Here is a 19693-nt window from a genome sequence, read left to right as displayed (position 1 = left end):
AGCCCTTACACAGCCTGGAGGTGTGTTGGGTTATTGTCCAGTTGAAAAATAAATCATAGTCCCACTAAGCCCAAACCAGATGAGATGGCGTATCGCTGCAGAATTCTGTGGTAGCCATACTGGTTAAGTGTGCCTTGAATTCTAACTAAATCACAGACAGTGTCACCAGCAAAGCACCCCCACACCATCACAGCTTCTCCTCCATGCTTCACTGTGGGAACCACAAATGCGGAGATCCTCCGTTCACCTACTCTGTGTCTCACAAAGACACGGCGGTTGGAACCAAAAATCTCAAATTTGGACTCATCAGACCAAAGGACGGATTTCCACCGGTCTAATGTCTATTGCTTATGTTTCTTGGCCCGACCAAGTTTATTCTTCTCATTGGTGTCCTTTTGTAGTGGTTTCTTTGTAGCAATTCGACCATGAAGGCTTGATTCACACAGTCACCTCTGAACAGTTGATGTTGAGATGTGTCTGTTACTTGAACTCTGTGAAGCATTTATTTGGGCTGCAATTTCTGAGGCTGGTAACTAATGAACTTTTCTCTTCAGCAGAGGTAACTCTGGGTCTTCCTGTCTTGTGGCTGTCCTCATTATATCCAGTTTCATCATAGCGCTTGATGGTTTTTGCGATTGCACTTGAAGAATCTTTCAAAGTTCTTGAAATGTTCCGGATTCACTGACCTTCATGTCTTAAAGTAATGATGGACTGTCGTTTCTCTTTGCTTATTTGAGCTGTTCTTTCCATAATATGGACTTGGTCTTTTACCAAATGGGCTATCTTCTGTATACCACCGTTACCTTGTCACAACACAACTGATTGGCTCAAACACATTAAGAAGGAAAGACATTTCACAAATTAACTTTTATCAAGGCACATCTGTTAATTGAAATGCATTCCAGGTGACTACCTCATGAAGCTGGTTGAAAGAATGCCAAGAGTGTGTAGAATGCCAAGAATGCCAAGAGTGTGTAAAGCTGTCATCCAGGTAAAGGGTGGCTCCTTTGAAGAATCTAAAATAAAAAATATATTGGGATTTGTTTAACACTTTTTTGGTTACTACATGATTCCATATGTGTTATTTCATAGTTTTGATGTCTTCACTATCATTCTACAATGTAGAAAATAGTAAAAATAAAGAAAATCCCTTGAATGAGTAGGTGTGTCCAAACTTTTGACTTATACTGTATATACCTAAAGTCGTCCTAAAATTCAAAATAGCTAAATTATACATTATGACCATCTTAAAATAATGATACATGTTAGCTTTAGTAAATATTGTGATCTAAGGGCTTAAACCTACAGGGGTTAACTAACTTATCACCTGGTGATGTCACCAGGCAGGCCAAAACTGCAGTTTCAGGCTGTATTTTCAAACAGCTCTTACAATAAAACTGCATTATCATCATTTTCACAATTTCACAGTATTATTCCAAGCTCATTGTGTCAAAATAAAATATATAAAACACATGAGAATCACGTTTTTGACTGCACTGGGCCTTTATATCTGTAACGGCTGCCGTGAGAGAGAGTGGACCAAAACGCAGCGGAGTTAGTGTTCGTCATCTTTAATTAAGGAAGAACACTATACAAACAAAACAAGAAAAAACCGACAGCCAAACAGTCCTGTCAGGTGAAACACAATGACAGAAACAATTACCCACAAAACCCCAACGGAAAAACATGCACTTCTGTGTGACTCCCAATCAACAACAACGAACTTCAGCTGTGCCTGATTGGGAGCCACACACACGGCCCAAAACAAAGAAATACAAACACATAGAAACAGAACATAGAATGCCCACCCAATGTAACACCCTGGCCTAACCAAAATAAAGAACAAAAAAAACCCTCTCTATGGCCAGGGCGTTACAATATCAATGAGTACTTGCTGCAGATTTGATCATACATAAAACCACAGAAAGATTGCAACAAACATAATAACCCTTGAACGCTATTAAACTCCTGTATTACATTTCCGATGGCTCAGTTTAAGTCTTGCATGTTTGACTGTGCTTCCCTAAAGTTTTTTGTGCCAGAGGTTCTGATAGGGAATTTCTTATGCTAATTCCAAGGCGTAGGTGTCCCATCTGTTTCCTAATAGCCTACATACACGCAATTTAGAAGAAGAATTTAGCAACAAAGAAGGCGTTATGCACATTTCTCTATTGTCATGCACACAAGGATTCACATTCTCTTCTCACAACCTATTATAATCCATTTACAAAACATATGTGCACATAAGGAATGATTAGGCAAAGAAAGAGGCACTGCACTATTCAACATGCAATATTCCACAGAAAGATATACTGGGGTCGTCAGTTTTCTTTTGTGTAGAGCTCCAAGTGCATCGAGACAAGATGGCTAGAGAAGATGGCTAGCAAATTATCTTGGTTATGCTTTAGATGAGCTGATTGAAGAAAAGGATTGAATTACCATCGCCTGATGAAAGACAAGAAAGAAAAGCGAACTGAATTCATCAGAATAATCTCTGTTTTAATGTGATGAATCAGCCCCAACTGTTAACCAGTGATGTGATTTAATTTCTCTCTTTCGAAAAAGAAGAAAACTTCATTATCTATTCTAGGAACCTAGCAAGTGCTTAGGGTGGGGAAATTAGTGTGGAGTTGCCCGTGGCAGCGACAGCTTTCACAGCCTTCAACGGCCACTGAAGAGATGCTGCAACCCTGACTTGACATTGCCCAGCAAGGGATTTATGAGTGCTCACATTATGGAATATCAATGTAGAATACATCATGGAGTTCCCAGTTCATATACAGTATAAAGGAGGCAAGTTATATTGGCCTATATGTAAAAGCAATAACTCACAAGCGAACTAAGAGCTCACATTTTGAAGCTATCTAGTAAAACTGAGAAATTGTGCAACCCTAGAATTGTATCGTTAGACGTACAGAATTTATTAGCTTGAAGAGAGATCAGTCTACTGTACAATTGGATCTCCATGCTCTAGTATTGTGGTTTTCGCTCAGCCTGGGGAATGGACCGCCCTCAGAGTGTCTGGATCTGTTCAGCAATTCAAATATCCATCTACACAAACAAAACATGGTCACCAGCTTTTGATCTCATACGATATGCATGCGGTGCAATCTGCAAAGAAATAATTGCCTGAGATTGAGCCATTTCAAACCTGTCCTCTGGTCCCTCTATTTCCAGGCTCCATCATTTCCCATGACATGAGCCCTTTAATGGGTTTTCTCATCTCCTTGTCTCAGGTAATATGATGTATATTCATCAGAGTATAAACAGCTACCTCTGGGATAGAAGACTGATGGAGAGGCTATCTCATGCAAACATTGTTTTGTTTGGAGAAATCAAAAGTGCTTCCTTATTACTATTGTGCAGATGCATGGTATTTGGCTTTTTCTCATATTAACATTCAAACGCCTGAACCTTTATCACTTGTTTTCCGCCATCACTGCTTAATGTTTGAGACGCTGTCAACACTGTATCACTTTATTTGTCAAGGGTGCTGGATGAGGCTGCTGTCTAAAATTCTGTCAAATCGTTGTACTGGTATAAAATCGGCAGAGCCGTAACTTTTCTGTAGTACAACATTTGTCTTTTGGACGAGCAACCATGTTGGTGGAGCTTTATTGGTCAAAGTCAAGTTGTGTAATCTACTGTACGAATTCATTTCCCCCACATCCCCTTATCACTCACATTTGTAATTTTCTTGTTAGTTTAAGCAACCTCTTCCTGATTGTGAAATATATGAAAACCAACACTGAGATGACAGTGTGAAATATTAGATTGTAATTCTCAGGGGATAAAAGGGGGGAAATCATTTACCTAACCAATAGAGATGTTAATGGTGTATCCCACCGTAACATAGAGCTGTAACAGAAGTGATATGAAATGTTTCAGCTACATTTATCTTAGCCAACAGCTTCAGGTATCCCATATAAAGTTGGTCAGATTCTGTTCTTTGCCTTATATAGTCATCACACCACCAATGTGTCTTAAGGGAAGGAAGTTGGTGAGATGTGTTTCAGCAACATGTCCTTCCTCCGTTTACTAAGAAACATCTTCACAGTTATATTTCGTTCAACTGTGCTGCCAGACATTTTGAAGATATCAGTTGACCATCTTTCCCAAAGTGTAAGTATCTTTTGTGATTATTTACGTCACTAATTACATTTCTCTCAATTCACACAGCTTAAATCCCCAAGACTTCTGATCCCAAAAAGCTAGCTTTTCAACTTCTGGAAAAGTTTGTTGACATTGACGTCAAAGTAGTTTTTGGGCTCTAGAGCAGTTTGGGTTATAACAAATATTGAGTAATATGAGGCAAATGTTTCATGCTAAAATCTTAATCAAATACTTGATTCATTATATCTATGATGTTATTGCCTCTACACGACAGGTAACTGCAGAGATCCCCATGACACTGACAGGAAGAACGTTTTTTGGACTGTTTCTCTTCATACCAGGTCTTCTGTCTGTGAACGTGGTGAGTACCACCCGTGCAGAGTTGACTATCTGTGCATTACAGGGAGCAACTGTGAAAGTAAGATGCTGCCATCCACCAAATTCCAAAAGTGAATACCAAAACCTCTACTGGTTTAAAAAGAACCAGAAGTGGAAATGGAGGGACAAGACTATACCTGAGGACCTCTCTAAAGACCCAGAATATAAAGGTCGTTTGACAGTTGGTGGCAGATCTTTTCTTGAAATAAGAGATCTTAGAAAGAGTGATGAGGGTGTCTATTCCTTTAGATTTAAGGCAGAGTCCTCTGGATGGATAAATAGTGCACATGGAATCAAGTTGATTGTCACAAACCTGCAGATAAAGATGGATTTTATGACAAATGAACTGAAAATGACCTGTACCACTACCTGTACACCGAGTGATAACCCCACCTACATCTGGTACAAGAACGGTAAAATTACTCCACACACCAACACCTTCAGCTTGTCCCTCAACTCAGCCAATAGTAGGGATGCAGGCAGCTACTCCTGTGCTATAAAGGGCTATGAGGATCTCCGTGCTCCTGCAAGGTGTTTCAAAACAAACTGCTTGGATGTGAGATACACCCCCACGACAATCTGTGGCTTCCCTGGGTCATATGTAGACCTACCTTGCACTTACACATTCCCCAGAGATCTCAATATCACAGAGACACTTTGGGTGAATAATACAGATCTCAAAATGGAGCCTGAAGATCTGACTCGGTACCCGGAGTATGAGGATCGTGTGGAATATCGTGGGAACGGTAATGACTGCACCCTGAGAATCACAGATTTGAGAAAGAGCGACTCGTCCAAGTACAGGTTCCTGTTTAAAACGCAAGGGACATACTTCAATTCGCCAGCAGTCTCCCTGTCTGTCACAGACTTATATGTGCATGTATATCCTGCCGTCGTGGAAAAAGGAGCCTCTGTGTGGATCTGGTGCCATACCCAGTGCGGTCTTCCGCAAGGCTTTGGGGGCTTCATCTTGTACAAAGACGGACATCCCATACCCAGCCCAAATGATGAAGAAGATTACATAACGCTCCACACAGTCAGCAGTGAGGATGCAGGTAGCTACTCCTGTGCACTGATTGGTCAGGAGAAGTTACTCTCCCTGGAAGCTACACTCACTGTCACTGAAGGACCAGTGTCTGTGTTAATTGTTGTTCTGGTGGTGGTGGTTCTCCTGACTGTCGCAGCTCTTCTGGTCTTTACCTTCAGCACACTGAAAAGGAGAAACATGGGAGGACATGATGTCAGAATGAACGTCCAAACTGTAAATAATGATTGCGCTCATCTAGATGTCAGTAGGAGGGAGAGCTCCCCCGACTTTGAAAATGTTGAACATATCTATGCGGACCCAGATGAGTTTGATGACACGTACACAGCTCTTCGGCGGGGGCATTGGCACTCCGTGTATGACATCATCCAGAGGAGGGAGTCACCACAGAACCTGGACTAAAGGATGCCTGTGAGGAGAGCACTGGCAGAATTAAAAAGCCCTTTTGGACTGACCAATGTAGACATTTTCAAATAAATGCAACTTAATGTTTTATATCAAGACATTTCGAAAGCTTTTGGACATCACAGCAACATTGAGGGAATTCTATTTGAGTCAGAAAAAGATACTCATATGACAGGTAAGATATTCAAAACCTTGTAGAGAGCCTATCCAACTGACGAACCAAGACTTAAAAATAACTAGTTTTGGCACAAGATGGAGGGAGTGTTGGAATATAACTAGTGAAATTACAGTTAACGAAAATAAATGCTTAATCCAATATCAACTAATGTACATAATTTATCATATGAGAGACAAAATTCATAAATTCTACAGCACAACAGCAGAGTCATGTCTTAAGTGTAAAGCTAGCAATGACTCCATAGTTAATGCCTTCTGGGAGTGCTATAAAGTCCAAACGTTATGGGCAGAATTAGAAAGCTGGCTGTCAAAAGTTTTAAAATGTAAGTTTACTTTTAATCAATCTATCTGCATATTTCAAGACTTAGTAAGATAACCAATGGACTGGACAATATTATTTTCTTCACTCACATTGGAGAAGCTATTACTTAAATACTGGAAGTCAAATGAAACTCCATCGTTAAGAGAAGGGAAGAATCAATGGCTTGCTATTTAAATATGTAAAACAATCTGTCTACAGGTCATATGGGGCAGAGTCTTACAAGTATCGGGGGTGGATACGGGGTTGGATGTGGTGGGAACATGTGGGTGTGAGCATGTGTGATGTCATTCATGTTTGTGGAAATGTATGTAAACTTGAAGTTATTTATTGTTTATTGTCAAAAAAAGAATAATATATAAATAAATAACTATATATACAGTACCAGTCAAAAGTTTGGACACACCTACTCATTCAAGGGTTTTTCTTTATTTTGACTATTTTCTACACTATAGAATAATAGTGAAGACATCAAAACCATGAAATTACAAAAAGAGTGTGCATAGCTGTCATCAAGGCAAGGTGGCGTCTTTGAAGAATCTCAAATATAAAATATATTTTGATGTGTTTAACACTTTTTTTTTGGTTACTACATGATTCCATATGTGTTATTTCATAGTTTTGATGTCTTCACTATTATTCTACAATGTAGAAAATAGTAAAAATAAAGAAAAACCCTTGAAGGAGTAGGTGTGTCCAAACTTTTGACTGGTACTGTATATAAAGAGAGAGCACTGGCACTAAACGAAGGCCAGGACTCACAAGATGGATAGATATGCACAAGGTCATTGGATACATTCTTGAGAAAGGCTGATCTCTCTTTCCTTTTTAGGGAAACGTATTGAATGGAAATATTGTAATAGCTATTTCTATGGTTATTATTACAAGCTAATGCATACAAGCTAATTAGTGTGCCGTTATTTACAGCATGTAAGCCATTTATAGGCGTGTGTAGGCTACATTAAAGAAACCTAATGTTACTCTTTTATTTAGTCTTTTGTTTATGACTACTGCCAAGACAGGCAATTACCTTGCATAATAACCTGAGCGTTTATCAAATAGGTCACTGATTACCTGCTGATAGACTTGAAATAATTACAATTTAATCATGCTAAACAAATATTCTGGCCATAGACTGAAACATTCAGAATATTCCATGCAATGTCTTCCATAGTGTATGCACAGTGATGACACTGACATGATGACACTGACCTCATTAGTCCTGTCACTGTGATCTACACACTGAGGAAGCACTCAAAAGGATGCCACATAGTCCCACTCCAACGTAGCCCTGCCAGATTCTCTGCACAGTGCACGTCATCCTCAACCTTGTCCTTGCGCTCTCTAGAGTTTGACCGTGAGCGGGCACAAAATGTCACCAAGTTGAAGTGGCAGACAGGCACCCTCTCTGTGGGGCTTCAGGTCGCTTCTCCTCTCATTAGAGAACATAACACAATCTCACCCTTCTCCTCAAATCAAATAAGGAGTAGGTGATGATGTCCTCGGCGACCTGAATGCTCTTAACGAGTTTCAAAGGACACTATTTTTTCTTTCTCTCACAATATCCCTCTGTTTCTATCCCTCTGTTTCTATCCCTGTTTCTATTCCACTGTTTCTATCCCTCTGTTTCTATCCCTGTCTTTTTATATACAACTGTTTCTATCCCACTGTTTATATCCATCTGTTTTTTTCCCTCTGTTTTTACCCCACTGTTTATATCCCTCTGCTTCTATCTCTGTCTTTATATCCAACTGTTTCTATCCCACTGTTTCTATCTCTCTCTCTCTTTCTCTCTGTTTCTTTCCCTCTGTTTCTATCCCACTGTTTCTATCTCTCTCTCTCTTTCTCTCTGTTTCTTTCCCTCTGTTTCTATCCCACTGTTTCTATCTCTCTCTCTCTTTCTCTCTGTTTCTTTCCCTCTGTTTCTATCCCACTGTTTCTATCTCTCTCTCTCTTTCTCTCTGTTTCTTTCCCTCTGTTTCAATCCCACTGTTTCTATCTCTCTCTCTCTTTCTCTCTGTTTCTTTCTCTCTGTTTCAATCCCACTGTTTCTATCTCTCTCTCTCTTTCTCTCTGTTTCTTTCCCTCTGTTTCTATCCCACTGTTTCTATCTCTCTCTCTCTTTCTCTCTGTTTCTTTCCCTCTGTTTCTATCCCACTGTTTCTATCTCTCTCTCTCTTTCTCTCTGTTTCTTTCCCTCTGTTTCAATCCCACTGTTTCTATCTCTCTCTCTCTTTCTCTCTGTTTCTTTCCCTCTGTTTGTATCCCACTGTTTCTATCTCTCTCTCTCTTTCTCTCTGTTTCTTTCCCTCTGTTTCTATCCCACTGTTTCTATCTCTCTGTTTCTTTCTCTCTGTTTCTATCCCACTGTTTCTATTCCACTGTTTCTATCATCTGTTTCTTTCCCTCTGTTTCTACCCCACTGTTTCTATCTCTCTCTCTCTTTCTCTCTGTTTCTATCCCACTGTTTCTATTCCACTGTTTCTATCATCTGTTTCTTTCCCTCTGTTTCTATCCCTCTGTTTCTATCCCTCTGTTTCTATCCCTCTGTTTCTATCCCTCTGTTTCTATTCCACTGTTTCTATCCCTCTCTTTCTATCCCAATGTTTCTATCCCTGTTTCTATCCCTCTGTTTCTATCCCTCTGTTTCTATCCCTCTGTTTCTATCTATCTGTTTCTATCCCACTGTTTCTATCCCACTGTTTCTATCCCACTGTTTCTATCCCTCTGTTTCCATCCCAATGTTTTTAACCATCTGTTATATCCCTCTGTTTCTATCCCTCTGTTTCTATCCCTCTGTTTCTATTCCACTGTTTCTATCCCTCTCTTTCTATCCCAATGTTTCTATCCCTGTTTCTATCCCTCTGTTTCTATCCCTCTGTTTCTATCCCTCTGTTTCTATCTATCTGTTTCTATCCCACTGTTTCTATCCCTCTGTTTCCATCCCAATGTTTCTAACCATCTGTTATATCCCTCTGTTTCTATCCCTCTGTTTCTATCCCACTGTTTCTATCCCTCTGTTTCTATCCCACTGTTTCTATCAATCTGTTATATCCCTCTGTTTCTATCCCTCTGTTTCTATCCCACTGTTTCTATCCCTCTGTTTCTATCCCACTGTTTCTATCAATCTGTTATATCCCTCTGTTTCTAACCATCTGTTTCTATCCCTCTGTTTCTATCCCTCTGTTTCTATCCCACTGTTTCTATCCCTCTGTTTCTATCCCACTGTTTCTATCCCTCTGTTTCTATCCCACTGTTTCTATCAATCTGTTATATCCCTCTGTTTCTATCCCACTGTTTCTATCAATCTGTTATATCCCTCTGTTTCTATCCCACTGTTTCTATCAATCTGTTATATCCCTCTGTTTCTATCCCTCTGTTTCTATCCCACTGTTTCTATCAATCTGTTATATCCCTCTGTTTCTAACCATCTGTTTCTATCCCTCTGTTTCTTGCTGTTGTTCTGCTCTCCTAGACCTTCATGAGGAGCCTCATGTCATTCATCTGCTTGACAACAGATTGCCATTTTGTCCATTCCATTTTATGTCATATTACATTTAGTGTGTATGTTATTGTGTACGTAACTATAGATGTAAGACTGCTATATTGATTTTCAACATACTGGTATGATTATGTTGATCAATACAGGCTTTGGTTGTTGTTGCTAGTTTTATTCAGTGTTATTTTCGAGTTCGAAACTGCCAGCCCCTAACTCGCTTGTCTGCTTCAGTTTGTGCTTTCCATGTGGTTCATGCAGGTTGAATGAGCCTACCGCTGAGCGCAAGCCTCACCTGTGGTGCTCCATGAAAATGTGATCAGTCAAACCATTAACATTTTACACCTATCAAGGGATTCTAATTAATGTTCCACTGCAGCGTTGGAGCTGGCCTGCCACAAACCTAATTTACTCCACCATATTTTATTCAACGCGTACCTGCATTGGGAATACACTGCTTTCCTTGCCAGTGGAGGATCATGGCCTTATTCTTCTGAACTCTCCCTCAAGTTTACTATCTTCCTTTATACCCAGCTTTATGCTAAGACTTTATTTTGGTCATATCCTGTCTCTCTAGTCATATAGACTCCTTTCCTTGATTCCTTTTATCATGACTGACCACTGCTCTGTAGAGAACTTAAATTAAAGCAGTATGGCAGAAAGCTATCCATTCCTTTGAAATATGAGCAGTCATCAAGAAAAGGAAGTGGTTTAAGAGTATTGGGACACGGCAGTACATAATGCACAGTAGTAGTCAAAAGTTTGGACACACCTACTCATTCAAGGGTTTTTCTTTATTTTAACTATTTTCTATATTTTATAATTATAGTGAAGACATCAAAACTATGAAATAACACATATGGAATTATGCAGTAACAAAAAAAGTGTTAAACGAATCAAAATATATTTTATATTTGAGATTCTTCAAAGTAGGCACCCTTTGCCTTGATGACAGCTTTGCACACTCTTGTCATTCTCTCAACCAGCTTCACCTGGAATGCTTTTCCAACAGTCTTGAAGGAGCTCCCACATATGCTGAACACTTGTTGGTTACTTTTCCATCACTCTGCGGTCCAACTCAACCCAAACCATCTCAATTGGGTTGAGGTCGAGTGATTGTGGAGGCCAGGTCATCTGTGTGTCCAACCTTCTGATTAGTACTGTATATTTGACTACATCTTCAGCAGGTAAGTGAAACAGTTGGTCAGACACTAAAGCAACCCTTTATTCCCTCACCTGTGGGTTGTGGCCCATCCAAGTTTTACAATTGGCCTCATGAGTCATCATTAACTATTTGAATAAAAAATAATGAGGCCGCAGCATGAAAACAAAAACTCGAGCCTCTCTATTCAAGATTGATTACTTTAATTTAACTTGGGGTCTGAAATTAGCTCTGTGAATGGTACATAAACTGCAGAAATGGCCTTGGTAACAACATGCATTTCTACATCTAATGTCAATGGTATTTTATATGTTTATTATTCATGTTATTTTTATTGCTATGCTGTCATCATTGGCCAATATTTCCAGAAATTGTAGAGCCTCTATATCCTCAGTTTCCATGAAACACACCACAACAACATGTTGTAGCAAGCTCTGAATTTGACTGAACTTCTCCAGCTCAGCTGTTGTTGCAGGACATATTAATCCAAGATTGCTATGAGTTTTATTTTTATTTTACCTTTATTTAACTAGGCAAGTCAGTTAAGAACAAATTCTTATTTACAATGACAGCCTAGGAACAGTGGTTTAACTGCCTTATTCAAGGGCAGAACGAGAGATGTTTTACCTTGTCAGCTCAGTGATTCAATCTAGCAACCTTTCTGTTACTGGCCCAACGCTCTAACCACTAGGCTACCTGAGGCTGGTTCATACAATCAGCAGATTTGACAAAAAGAGCTTAAAATCCAAAGACTTCTGATGCCATTTCTGATTGCCAAGTCATTTTAATAGAGGTGCTCAGTCTAGTCTTAAATAAGTTACGCTATATCCTCAGCCTACAGTACTAGTCTTTACCTGTCTTTATAATGTCTTGGACTCAACAACCTAAATGGTTGAGTATATCAACTACTTAAGCATCGAGCTGTGTCATTTTTAGCTCATCCTTCCTTTCTCTCAAGAGCACAATGTTAGTTCCTGTGTGAAGAAATGCAATGTGAAGCAATACCTCTAAGAGATTTTTCTACAATTCCTTTGAGTTGGTTTATCAATCCAGTGTGTGTACATAACACAAAAGGGTCCATAGTTGCTAAGAATCAGTAACTTAAGTTACTCTATTGTGTATTAACCATGTACTTACTTTGTTTGGGAAACACACTCAGAGGAACAACTTTCAGTGATGAGCAGAAGTGCTCTGTGCTCCACCCTACATTGCAGCTCCACTCTCTCTGTCCATGACTGAACACTAGGGGGAATGCATTGTCTGGCCATGATGCTCTTCTGTATTGACACTAGAATGATTGATGAGTTTTGAGGGCGAAACAATGGAGCCCGTTGAGAAACATTAGACTTAGCAGCACCCTCTTTCTCCTTGAGACAAGGAGGCAATTGCACACTCCACTTACACTTCTAATAAACATCCGACCTTCAGTCCCCCATGCTTTGTTAACACTCCAGAAAGAAGTGGGTTGTTTATCAAAATCCCCCAAAGTTTTCAGTTTACTGCTATTCGGTTCAAAAGAAAACAATTTGGATCGAGGGAACATTGTCTTGTGAATTTGTGCTTATATCGTAAAACAACGGAAAGGGATGTTGGCCATCTGTAATCAATGATTTCTTTGTATCACCTTGGTTATTTATCACCTATGGGCTAGCCTTTCGTATGTGAAAGTGACGCTTCAATTAGCTGATATGGCTAATGTAGCTGAATTCAGCTAAGGTTTTATTATGCTGTTAATGTTGTTCAAATCGTTGCAATGTATGGTGATACCACAGCACAGAATCCATTAGTTGGCACAAGCCTAGTTGCCAAGGGTATAACAAGAACCTAGAAATAATGTGTTAAGACAACATGCCTCCCTTTATTGTAAGAACATACAGTCATGCAATCACATGTGTGTTTAGCACTGTCCACATGCAGCGAAACTCTATTTGGTGACTTCACACAGTTCATCTTAATGACCTACTTCTCCCAGAGCATTATTTCACATTACTACCCATGCTATTTCCTTTCCCCATCATTAAGACCTCTGGTGCATGACCAAATAAAAAAGGCGATAATGGAGAAAGTCTCTTCAATGTCAGCCTATGCATACAGATTTATAGGATCTTAACTTGACCAGTCTTTGTTTGCTGAGAATTTTTCTGCACCGCAGGAAATGCCGATGAGTTTCATGATTTACAAAAATTAACTGAAAACCCGCACTAACAAACAGATATATTAACAATATTTCACTTTTAATATAGCTAGGGTGGCAAAATTCTGGGAACTTTCAATACATTTTTCAACCCGACATGTAGCCTTATTTTAACCAGCTTAAGCACCTATCAAGCAGCATTATGGACTAAACATTTAAATCCTGAAGCAGTGTCAAGAGTCAATGTGCAGCAGTTGGGACGGAGTCAGGCGCAGGACACCGAGAATGAGTAATAAAGGTCTTTACTCAACAAAACAACACAATTTTCCACGCAGGGAAAATAACTCAACTCACAAATATATGCGACAGCTTAACAGAACAAACACGCACAAAACCAAGGGGGAAACCAGAGGGTTAAATAGGGAACAATAATGATGAAATGGAAATCAGGTGTGTATAATGAAGACAAAACAAATGGAAAAGGTAAACGTGGATTGGTTCCGGCGGAAGTCGTGACAGTACCCCCCCTTGACGCGCGGCTCCAGCAGTGCGCCGAAACTGGCCTCGGGGACGACCCGGAGGACGAGGCACAGGACGATCCGGGTGGAGACGGTGAAACTCCTGCAGTAATGAAGGATCCAGAATGTCCTCCACCGGTACCCAGCATCTCTCCTCCGGACCGTACCCCTCCCACTCCACGAGGTGCTGAAGGCCCCTCGCCCGACGCCTTGAGTCCATGATGGCTCGAACAGCATACGCCGGGGCCCCCTCGATGTCCGGAGGGGGCGGAGGAACCTCCCGTACCTCAGATCCCTGGAGCGGACCAGCCACCACCGGCCTGAGGAGAGACACATGGAACGAGGGGTTAATGCGGTAATCGGGGGGAGCTGTAATCTAATAAACATAATTCACTCTCCTCAGGACTTTAAATGGCCCCACAAACCGCAGACCCAGCTTCCGGGCAGGGCAGGCGGAGGGGCAGGTTTTGGGTCGAGAGCCAGACCCGATCCCCCGGCGCAAACACCGGGGCCTCACTGCGGTGGCGGTCGGCGCTCGTCTTCTGCCGCCTGATGGCCCGTTGAAGGTGCACATGGGCAGCGTCCCATGTCTCCTCCGGGCGCCAAAACCATTCATCCACCGCAGGTGCCTCGATCTGGCTCTGATGCCATGGTGCCAGAACCAGCTGATAACCTAGTACGCACTGGAAAGGAGATAGGTTAGTGGTGGAGTGAGTTCTGGGCCATCTCTGCCCAGGGGATGAAAGCCGCCCACTCCCCCGGCCGGTCCTGGCATTAGGACCGCAGAAACCTACCCACATCCTGGTTAACTCTCTCCACCTGCCCATTACTCTCGGGGTGAAAACCCGAGGTAAGGCTGACCGAAACCGCCAGACGTTCTATAAACGCCCTCCAAACCCTGGATGTGAACTGGGGACCCCGATCAGAAACTATATCCTCAGGCACACCGTAGTGCCGGAAGACGTGAGTGAACAGGGCCTCCGCCGTCTGTAGGGCCGTAGGGAGACTGGGCAAAGGAAGGAGATGGCAGGACTTAGAAAACCGATCCACAACGACCAGGATCGTTGTGTTCCCTTGTGACAGAGGAAGATCCGTCAATAAATCCACCGATAGGTGTGACCACGGCCATTGTGGAACGGGTAGGGGTTGTAATTTCCCTCTGGGCAGGTGTCTAGGTGCCTTGCACTGGGCGCACACCGAGCAGGAGGAAACATAAACCCTCACGTCCTTAGCCAGGGTAGACCACCAGTACTTCCCACTAAGACAGCGCACTGTCCGACTGATGCCAGGATGACAAGAGGAGGGTGACGTGTGGGCCCAATAGATCAAACGGTCGCGGACAGCAGACGGAACGCACAGACGCCCAACTGGACACTGGGTGGGAGTGGGCTCTGTATGTAATGCCCGCTCAATGTCCGCGTCCACCTCCCACACCACCGGTGCCACAAGGCAAGAAGCCAGAAGGATGGGAGTGGGATCCGTGGACTGCTCCTCTGTGTCAGACATCCGAGAAAGTGCATCTGCCTTAGCGTTCTGGGAACCTGGTCTGTAGGATAGGGTGAACAAAAAACGGGTGAAAAACATGGCCCACCTTGTCTGGCGAGGGTTCATTTTCCTCGCCGCCCAGATGTACTTCAGATTGCGGTGGTCAGTCCAAATGAGAAAAGTGTATTTAGCACCCTCAAGCCAGTGCCTCCACGCCTTCAGAGCCTTAACGACAGCCAACAGCTCCCATTCCCCGCATCATAGTTTTGCTTCGAAAAGAAAGCACAGGGGTGGAGCTTTGGTGCTGTACCCGAGAGCTGAGATAGCACAGCTCCTACCTCAGATGCGTCCACCTCCACTATAAATGCCAAGGAGGGATCAGGATGAGCCAGCACGGGAGCCGAGGTAAACAGAGCCTTCAGGTGACGAAAAGCCCTGTCCGCCCCAGCTGACCACTGCAGTCGCACCGGTCCCCCCTTCAGCAATGAGGTAAGGGGAGCCGCTACCTGACCAAAGCCCCGGATAAACCTCCGGTAGTAGTTGGCAAACCCTTAGAACCGCTGCACCTCCTTTACCGTGGTTGGAGTCAGCCAATTATGCACGGCTGAAATGCAGTTACTTTCCATCTCCACCCCTGACGCGGAGAGGCGGTACCCGAGGAAGGAGATGGACTGTTGGAAGAATACACATTTCTCAGCCTTGACGTACAGGTCATGCTCCAACAGTCGACCAAGCACCCTGCACACCAGGGACACATGCTCGGCGCGTGTAGCGGAGTATATCAGAATGTCATCGATACACACCACTACACCCTGCCCGTGCAGGTCTCTGAAAATCTCGTTTACAAAGGATTGGAAGACTGATGGAGCATTCATCAACTCGTACGGCAGGACAAGGTACTCATAGTGCCTAGAGATGGTACTAAATACCGTCTTCCACTCATCCCCCTCCCAGATACGCACCAGATTGTAAGCGCTCCTGAGATCCAATTTTGTGAAGAAGCGTGCCCCGTGCATTGACTCGATCACATTGGCTATGAGAGGCAGCGGGTAACTGTACTTCACAGTGATCTGATTGATACCTCGATAGTCAATACACGGGCGTAAACCACCGTCCTTCTTCTTCATAAAAAATAAACTTGAGGAGGCAGGTGAAGTGGAAGGCCGAATGTATCCCTGCCCCAGAGATTCAGAGACATATGTTTCCATAGCCGCCGTCTCTTCCTGTGACAGAGGATACACGTGACTCCTAGGAGGTGCTGCGTCTACCAGGAGATTTATCGCACAATCCCCCCGTCGATGGGGTGGTAATTTAGTCGCCCTCTTCTTACAGAAGGCAAGAGCCAAATCGGCATATTCAGAGGGGATGTGCACGGTGGAGACCTGGTCTGGACTCTCCACCGTAGTGGCACCGATGGAAACACCTACACACCTCCCTGCGCACTTACGTGAGCATCCCTTGAGAGGCCTCTGTTGCCACGAAATAGTGGGGTCATGACAGGCCAACCAGGGAAGGCCCAGCACCATGGGAAACGCAGGAGAATCAATCAGGAAGAGACTAATTCTCTCCTCATGACCCTCCTGTGTTATCATACATAGTGGAGCAGTGGCCTCCCTAATCAGCCCCGACCCTAAAGAACGACTATCTACAGCATGTACAGGGAATGGCACATCAACAGGAACAATAGGGATCCCTAAACTAAGTGCAAATGAACGGTCAATAAAGTTCCCAGCTGCATCTGAATCTACTAGCGCCTTATGCTGAGAATGCGGGGAAAACTCAGGAAATTCTATACACACACACATGTGAGCAACAGAGAGCTCTGGGTGAGTTAGGTGCCTACTCACCTGGGATGATCCGCCAGTGCCCTGCCTGCTGCCTCGACTCCCTGAGGAACCTCCCCAGCACCGACCAGCAGTGGGCCCTCTGCGGCCATATGTGGTGCAGGGAATGGCTCCCCCTCCGGTCACCCGCAGAGCAGCACCTCCGAGCTCCATAGGTGTAGGATCGGAGGTGCTGGGGGATGGAATTGACGGGCCCCGATACGGACGTCCGCAGGTGGCCAACAGGCTATCCTGCCGGATGGATAAATCCACCAGCTGGTCGAGGGTAAGGGTGGTGTCCCTGCATGCCAGCTCCCGACGAACGTCCTCCAGTAGACTACACCGGTAATGGTCGATCAGGGCCCCTTCCTTCCATTCCCCGCTGGCTGCCAGGGTCCTGAAGTCCAGTGCAAAGTCTTGTGCGCTCCTCATTCCCTGTCTAAGGTGGAACAAGCGTTCTCCCGCCGCTCTCCCCTCAGGTGGATGATCGAAAACCGTCCGGAAGCGGCGGGTGAAATCCTCATAGTGGACTAAAGTTGCGCCTTCTCTCCCCCATACAGCTTTGGCCCACTCAAGTGCTTTCCCTGACAGACAGGAGATGAGGGCGGACACTCTCTCGTGTCCCGAAGGAGCCGGGTGGACGGTCGCCAGGTAGAGCTCCAACTGGAGCAAGAACCCCTGGCACCCGGCAGCCATCCCACGGGGTGCAGGTGACGGAGAAGTGGACAGCGGTGTGGGTTGGGGTGACGTTGATGGGGGTGTGGGAAAACCCCCTCTCTCATCGCTCCATGGTGTGCAGCACGCGATCCATGGCTGTGCCAAGATTTTGTAGCATAGTCGCGAACCTATGAACGCGCTCCTCCATAGGTAACGGAGGACTGGGTGCGTGTTTCCGTCAAGAGTCAATGTGCAGCAGGTGGGACGGAGTCAGGCGCAGGACACCAAGAGTGAGTAATAAAGGTCTTTACTCAACAAAACATCAAAATATTCCATGCAGGGAAAATAACTCAGCTCACAAATATACGCGACAGCTTAACAGAACAAACACGCACAAAACCAAGGGGGAAACCAGAGGGTTAAATAGGGAACAATAATAATGAAATGAAAATCAAGTGTATACAATGAAGACAAAACAAATGGAAAAGAAAACGTGGATCGGTGGCAACTAGAAAACCGGTGACGACGACCGCCGAACGAACAAGGAGAGGGACCAACTTCGGCGGAAGTCGTGACATGCAGCAGGATTATTTTGCTGCGACAATACGGCTTAAATTAAGATCCTACATCTGCATCTGCGGACGCCACACACAGAGGATCATCAAATCCTATAATGACTCTATGAATGAGGGGGATAAATTGGTTGTGGCAGGGTTTAGGGGAAAGAATAACTGTGGCTAGATGTTTTCCAGTGTGACCCAGAAACAATGAGAGGAGACCCAGGTGAGAGAGGAGTTGTGAATGGCAGCATGAGCTAGGAGATAGGGTTTTGGGAGGCAGGGGGCTGTACTATGCTGTACTATGGTGTGTGTGGGAGCTAACTGATAGTCCACAATTTTCCTATATGACCTTGAACACTGTTTAACCACATAGTCACCTCCGATCTCAATTATAATGGAGTTGACTGTCACAGAATATGCTTTCATGATATATATAGAATGTTTGACATAGTTTTGGAAGTGCTATCGTTTTAATTTACCATTAGTTGCTCACATTCCTGCTGCCCAACACTGGTTATGCTATGATGTCATTATGTATGTCATATTCCAGAATTCAGTCAAATTGTCCTCCAATCGAGCAAGGGCTTTGCTGTGATGTCATGTATTACTCCTTGTCAGAATGTTGGACATTTCATAATATGGTTTCCAAGGGAACTCATTTTCTGTGTTAGTAGATCATAGCAAATAATTTCCAATATGGATACTATTCGGATCAAACAGATTTGCAGTCATGAAGAATTTTCTGAGAATGGTGAAAAACAATCGACTAGCTGGAAGTTAAATTACATACGGATTCATGCATGGATCCAGAAGGTACTTCTGAGAATTAACTTCATAAAAAGTTTAATTACTAATGCTCAATTTGTAGGTGTTTTTTTAGTATGAGTTTGAGGGTTGATAAGATGCTTGATCCATGATTTCATTTTAAAGTCAAGTTATGTTTTTTTTTTTGAACTGAGGTTTATTTTTTTAATGTAATGGCTGTGCGAAGTTGCTGGATATTATCGTGAACTGGAACACTGTCGTACACATCAATCCAGAACATCCCAAACATGCTCAATGGCTGACATGTCTGGTGATTATGCAGGCCATGGAAGAACAGGGACATTTTCAGCTTCCTGAAATTGTGTCCAGATCCTTGCAACATGGGGCCGTGCATTGTCATGCGGAAACATGAGGTAATAGTTGCGGATGAATGGCACGATAATGGGTCTCAGGATCTCGTCACGGTATCCCTGTGCATTTAAATTGCCATCGCTAAAATTAATTTGTGTTCATTGTCCATAGCTTATGCCTGCCCATACCATAACCCCACTGCCAACATGGGGCACAATGTTCACAACATTGACATCAGCAAACTGCTCGTTCACACGACTCCATACAGTACACAGGGTCTGCGGTTGTGAGGCCGGTTAGACATA

General features: G+C 43.4%; 1 protein-coding gene across 4 annotated transcripts in view; it reads left to right on the top strand.

Annotated features, from left to right (window-relative positions):
- Positions 1 to 3847: 3847 nt before the first annotated feature.
- LOC106604630 (complexin-1) overlaps positions 3848 to 19693 on the top strand; it is a 78702-nt gene continuing 62856 nt past the window's right edge. Inside the window, exons 1-3 of one of the 4 annotated variants that reach the window (XR_006769852.1) lie at positions 3848 to 4122; positions 4388 to 6116; positions 10920 to 11120. Coding sequence is in view for 1 of the 4 variants with exons in the window: in XM_045718050.1 (XP_045574006.1) it covers positions 4006 to 4122; positions 4388 to 5938 (1668 nt within the window). In the remaining 3 variants the exon portion in view is untranslated. Of the gene's footprint in view, positions 4123 to 4387; positions 7426 to 10919; positions 11121 to 19693 lie in introns of those variants that run through there. The other 3 variants (XM_045718051.1, XM_045718050.1, XM_014199457.2) reach the window with 3 other exon arrangements.

This window comes from Salmo salar, chromosome ssa05 (assembly GCF_905237065.1).
Source record: "Salmo salar chromosome ssa05, Ssal_v3.1, whole genome shotgun sequence".
In the NCBI taxonomy this organism is placed as follows: domain Eukaryota; kingdom Metazoa; phylum Chordata; class Actinopteri; order Salmoniformes; family Salmonidae; genus Salmo; species Salmo salar.
This window is presented reverse-complemented; position numbering and strand designations above follow the sequence as displayed.